This window comes from Poecilia latipinna, unplaced genomic scaffold, assembly GCF_001443285.1.
Source record: "Poecilia latipinna isolate Pla-1442-1.1 unplaced genomic scaffold, P_latipinna-1.0 Scaffold1702, whole genome shotgun sequence".
NCBI classification, from domain to species: Eukaryota; Metazoa; Chordata; class Actinopteri; order Cyprinodontiformes; family Poeciliidae; genus Poecilia; species Poecilia latipinna.
Window position 1 is genome coordinate 129,749 of NW_015114318.1, and position 6,280 is coordinate 136,028.

Here is a 6,280-nt window from a genome sequence, read left to right on the forward strand (position 1 = left end):
CAACACTGGTGCTTGAGGGCCGGATATTAACACCCCAGGCAAGAGGGTTTTCCACTCTCAAAGTCTTGGAATCATAACCACAGATAGATTGTCAAAATATGAGTGGAAAATAAACTTATAAATAAATATTATGAGTTGAATGAAATTATACTGACTCTGTCTTCTCAGCCTACATCTCCAACTACTCCCAATAAACCTTTGGCCCCACTGGACTGGGCCTCTGGGGTTACCACCAAACCAGATCCTTCTGTGGTCAGTAAACACATTCGCAAACTAGTAGAGGTCAGTTCCAGTTTTTAATAATGCCTTCAAACAAAAACAAAGATAATTGACATTGCATGATGTTACACGATGTCATATGATATTAATTACTTGTTTTCCTTTTCATAGTCTGTTTTCAGGAATTATGACCATGACCATGATGGCTATATATCACAAGAAGACTTTGAGAGTATTGCAGCTAATTTCCCATTTCTGGACTCATTCTGCGTTTTGGATAAAGATCAGTGAGTGTGAAAAACAACTTTGACACATCTGTCTTCTGTCATAGCAAATCCATTTCCCTAATTTAGGAATGATTTGGTGGATTGTGGAAAACTTGTGATGATTAATCTATGGTTTACTTGTGTAAGTTTAACATCAGCATGAACTAACAGGATGTTTGCTTATGTCAATGTCAGGCTTGCAAATCATGTGGAAAAGTTGTAGTTCAGATTTGGTAAGGCCAAACCTGAACATTGGAGGTCATTAAAACACCAAGCCAAAAGTGAAGCAGGTTGGAACATCATGAACTGTGGTCAGCTGCATGATGTTCCAACGGCCTTACAGCCCAGCTGACCGTTTATTAATGAAGGAAAATTATTGGATAAATGTACTGAGACATTCTTGATGAACAAGAGTGGATTTTCCAAAACAAAAACATAATTTTGAGAAAGGTAGCTAAAGTACTGGAATGTCCTTTTCAGATACATTTCTAAATCTATGGGAAAGCAACCGAACTGAATATTAGAGTTCATGGGGAAAAGAATCCCTTATACATTTCATAAACTTCATGAATTGCAGTAATCATGTTAGATTCTATTGATTCATGCATTTTCTTTCAGTGTAAAACAAAAATCAGATAACTCTGCATTGATCTAAAGCAGGAAAAAGAAGCAAGCAGAAAAAAAAGACTCCCTGCTCCGAAAACAATGAATATTTATCAAATAAAAAGCTGTGCACATTTGCATCACTGCCGTAAACTTTGTCCATGACTAAAAGATCTCCAGCTGAGCTGATGCTCCTGTTTCCTCCTCCTTGTCTTCCTCTGGATGTCTTCCTCAGAGACGGATTGATCAGCAAGGATGAGATGGTCGCGTATTTCCTCCGGGCCAACCCTCTGCTCCAATGTAAGATGGGACCAGGATTCATTCACAACTTTCAGGAGATGACTTATCTGAAGCCAACCTTCTGTGAACATTGTGCCGGATTTGTACGTATTTCAACAGTTGCTGGATGTGTCAGAAGTGAATTATGTTGATTGATGCCAAACATGCTGAATGTAGTAAAATATAATGTCATCTTTTACTTTGGAATTACTAAATTACAGAAAACCGGGTATATATATATATAAACAATTGACAACTTATAAAAATGCAAAAAAGGTGGAGCAGGTGAGAAGCCTGTTGAAGTGACCGGTAGATTCTCTTATAAGTCCCGATTCCAGCAGTGTTTGTTCACAGACATTGATTGCGTGAAGGGAAGTGTAAACCACCAGAGGGCATAAGCAGGACCTCTAGTGTCCAGTAGGTGGCAGACGGATTACATGCACAGGATAACACTGGAGCACTGCTCATCAATGCTTCTGTAATAAGGGCAAAAATTGTGGAGATGAAGACTGATCATCTTATTAACCCAGGTTTGAGGATGGATGGATGGAATCTATCACGTTATGAGAACAGTTTTGCATATTTGTGAGTTCTTTGGATCCTAAATTAGAGAATTTGACATTTTCTTCACAAATGACCAAAAGAAAGTCACCTCATTCTTGAGAAATGCAGCTACAAATTGTGAGTACCACACTTTTTGTAAGAAATGAGGTGTTCTTCTGGGCCCCCGGTGGCCTGTTTGTCCTAAGCAGCTTGTCAGTCCACTTGTGTTTTCTAACACCTGTTCTGGGCTCCCGACAGTTGGCATGAAACCCAGTAGACTGCTGTGACTGTTTTCTCTGTCCATTATGTAACATTTTCATCTTCTCCTTCCACATGTGCAGCTCTGGGGAATCATCAAACAGGGATACAAGTGCAAAGGTGTGTCTGCTGCTTTATTCTGAGAGTGACTTTCATGGATATAAATTCACTTGTTTGCATCTCCTCTCTCTTTTTTTGACACCACATTTATTAGCAGTAGCTATTATTATTATTATTATTATTATTATTATTATTATTATTATTATTGATGCTGCTTGAATACTGCAGGGATTATTTGAGCCAATAAATGTGTTTGCCTTGCAGACTGTGGGGTTAACTGTCATAAACAATGTCGGGAACTGCTGGTTCTGGCCTGCAGGAAGCTGATTCGCTCAGGCTCTCTAAGCAGTGGCTCTCCAGCCAGGCTGACCCACAGCTCTCTGCCCAACAGCCCAACTCTGCCCACCTGTAAAGGTTGTTTTCAGATACTATATTTCAGATACATAAGCAATATTCTGGTGTTATCAACATTTGGCTGAATGTTGTCATGAGTTAGCCTTTTCACAAGAGTTACTTAATGTGAGTCTGTAGTAGTGGTACACTGATAAATCAGCCCCATTGTTCTTAATTTTGCATGATGTGTATGGCTTCACATACTCGCATGTGAAGCCAATATTATCTACTGGTCTTATCTTATCTGTGAAGGTCTAAAAATGAGCCACTGTCCTCTTTTGCTCTGCCATGAGAGAGATTTGACCTTTAGCTCCACCCAACAGGTCATGTATGCATGTTTGCAGTTGCCAATAATCACCCCTCTGCCCCACTCTGTTACCAACTCAACGACTTCCTTGCTATATTCAGCAACATTTCAGACGAAAAAAAAATCAGTATCAGAATTAATCAGCATGAAAACTGCAGTCGGTGCACTCCCAGTCCTTAGTAACAGCTTATTCAATATTAAGTTACTGAATACTGAGGTACTGGACTTTAGGTCAGTAGAAGTAGAAACACTGTGGTAAAACCATTTCTCTGTTATTTTTGTTCAGTTACTGTTCAAATTTAATGTGCAACTGGTAAATCTATTTCTCTTTGTAAAGCTGAGACATTATCTACTTTTTATCATTTGCATGATAAACATTTATTTTTCTTTCAGATGTAAAGCATCTCAAATAGTTGTTTATTGCCTTTCAATAAACATGCTTATTTCATGCAAAAGTATGTTTGTTATAGTTGCAACACCAAACACGACAAATATTATCAAGAATATTTAACAAAAAAAAAATCTATAATGGCACCAGATTCTCTAAAAGGAAAGTAAACAAAGTGCAATGTATGAAATGTAACAATGGGGAATGTAATGCAGAACTAGGACTCTTCCTTTAACCCTTTTAGGCCTGTCTCTCAAATGTCCGCCTGGCATCTTTTTAACTTGTTTTTCACTAGAAAGTAGGAAGAAAAAGTCCTATGGCCAAGTGCTTCAGCACATTTTCCCAGAATATTTAGAACTTTCAATATCTGGCATTATTTTACATTATACTTGATACTAAACCACTATTAAAACAGTTTGAAATCAAGAAAAAACAAAAAGCAAAATGAGATTTTAGAGATTTTATGCAAATAAAACACTGCATTTGAACATGAAGTACAGATTTTGCATCGCAAATTAACAATTTCAACACTATACAACATATTTACAACATCTTAAGCTGTGCAGATTTGGACAGTGTCATTGTTCATTATCAATTTAAAGATGTGTGGCAAGCTGTTGCTGTACATTGTTTTTGCCCAGAGCGTTTTATTTATTACGTTTTATGTGTTCCTTTTAGCCATCCACTGATCCTCATGGCTTGCTTTTATTTGGCAAGAACTAATTCACATATTTCCCGTTGTGTTCCCTTCTCCAGACGAAGACGATGTATTTGAGTTCCCAGCTGTTGCCCCGGTAGGTCCAGCTCCGGATCCCCAGTCCATCACCCTGATGACCGGCTCAGCTCAAAGGATATCTGTGCGCCTGCAGAGGGCCACCACCAGCCAAGCCACACAGACCGAGCCCCTGTGGTCTGATCTGAGCTGGGGGTCCGCAGACAGCGGCTCACACACGTTTCCTAAAATGAAGTACAGGACTCACAGAAAGGTGTCTAAAAGCCCGGGTGTTGCCAGATGGGAAAACCACAACAATAGACAGCAGCACGGAGTTTCCGCTCAGAACTATTTGAATTACCAGAACAAACCCGGCAGCTGTGAGGGACGGAACGGAGAAACAAACACAATGGAGGTAATGAAACTACACGTTTCAGATACTTTTATTTGTAGCAAATAAAATGAAATGAGCGTACAGGCCACACAACACTTATGCCTCATTTCTTGTTTTACAGCGACCTCTAGGGGAAGTGATACAAGAAAACACAAAATAGAAATAATCAGAAAGTAATCTATATGTATAGACAATATTAATGCACTATAATATAAGTTCCACTGGAGGTTGAGATCTGGGCTATTTATTTATTTATTGGTTATGGCAGCTTTTAGGTTGTTTCCATGAAAATGCATTTTGAATTTTCAAAATTAAAATTAACACACATAAACATTTTAGATGTAATATGAAGTGGTCAATTAATGCAATATTTGAGTTACACTTTTTGAATTGAATTACTGAAATAATTTAAATATTCAGATATTGAACAACACTTAATATAGCTGCTATTTTCTTATATTTTGAAGTGTCAAATGTTCTTGTTAATAGTTAGATCATTCTAAAAGCATGGTAAAGTATGTAACTGAACCGATGAGCTTAGACTGTCTTGCGGCCGAACAGAAGTATAGAAATCAGTTGCAGGTGTGAACCATTGTTCCATCTGCATTACAAACCACCATCCAGCATAACTGTCAGCTTTGGCTGCAGAGATGTTTTTGTTTTCATTAAAATACATGCGAGTTACTGTTTGTTTAATCTACATCAAGTATTCCAGTTGTTGTTCGCCATTGTGTGTTAAATTTGTTAAATAAGCGCTGCTGTTTCTCTGCATTGGAAAACAATGTGCAATAACAAAGCCTTGGTGTTATGCACTTAAAGGCAGCTCTCAGACCGCAGACTCAGAGTACAGCTGGTAGACCTACATGTATAACGGTGCAGATGAACTGCATAATGGAAAATATGAATGGCAGAAAGGGAAATAACGTTTCCTTCACCTTTGGTTTCCTTAAGGACAGCTGACTTGGCCACAGCAATGAAGGCCGGGAGCACAGGACCTCTAGGACCACTAGGACCACAGGGAGCAGGAGGTTCTTCTCACTGGGGAAGACCTTGGGATGCTTCAAGTCCCCATTCAGTGACTTGAAGTTCTCTCACCCTTTCTAGACCCTGGGGAGACATATGGCTGCTACCAGGGAGAAGCTCAGTGGATCATGAACACCTGATGTGAATCAAATCCTGAGACCAGAGAAAGTTTTAAAGGCTCCTGAAAAGATGACACGAGGATTTACAAGTGAAATGGAAGCTAAAGAAGTGTGCTTCGGACTCTGCTCAGTGGATCAGTCTTTAATTAAAACTCAAAGGTTTGGACAGAAAACACCCTAAATGAAAGGTCAAAGTTTCCTCTTGAAGAGGCTGATATCTCTGGGCACATATGTACATAATGTGTTTATACAGCGGTGCAAATAAAGGGAAACTATTATTCTTATTAATAACAATCTTGTTCTTAGATGGTTTTGAAGCTTGGTTCACTCTGTTCAGTTCAGTTCATCCCAGAACAACTCAGTTCACTCAGATTCAGAGTTAAACTTACATTTATTGTGATTATTATAAAAATCATTCAACTTCATGTTAAACTGCATGGAGGTTGTGTGTTACAAATTAATATGCCTTATTTTTATGAGCTTTTGCTCATTTGAAAATGAGCATAGCTCAGCTCACCGGACGCAGCTGAACCGCGTCGCTTTCCGGGGCACGGACCCCTTTCTCGGGGCGAACCCACCACTGCACCTGACCTACAAGAGCACAACCACATCCCCAACGTGTTACACGCATCATGTGCGTGTCACTATTGCACAAAAATACCACAAACCTAGACCACACAAATGCTGCCCATATTCACATGGTTCACAAAAACAGT

At 39.1% G+C, this 6,280-nt stretch overlaps 1 protein-coding gene across 6 annotated transcripts in view; it reads left to right on the forward strand.

Moving 5' to 3' along the window:
• Positions 1-5,858, forward strand: part of rasgrp3 (RAS guanyl releasing protein 3 (calcium and DAG-regulated)) — a 27,482-nt gene extending 21,624 nt beyond the window's left edge. For 3 of the 6 annotated variants that reach the window (XM_015060350.1, XM_015060352.1, XM_015060351.1), the window contains exons 11-17: positions 169-282; positions 391-506; positions 1,324-1,471; positions 2,252-2,288; positions 2,493-2,642; positions 4,073-4,443; positions 5,527-5,858. In XM_015060350.1, the coding sequence (XP_014915836.1) occupies positions 169-282; positions 391-506; positions 1,324-1,471; positions 2,252-2,288; positions 2,493-2,642; positions 4,073-4,443; positions 5,527-5,577 (987 nt within the window). In that variant the 3' untranslated portion in view covers positions 5,578-5,858. Of the gene's footprint in view, positions 1-168; positions 283-390; positions 507-1,323; positions 1,472-2,251; positions 2,289-2,492; positions 2,643-4,072; positions 4,444-5,373 lie in introns of all 6 variants that reach the window. The other 3 variants (XR_001428478.1, XM_015060353.1, XM_015060354.1) reach the window with 3 other exon arrangements.
• Positions 5,859-6,280: the final 422 nt, after the last annotated feature.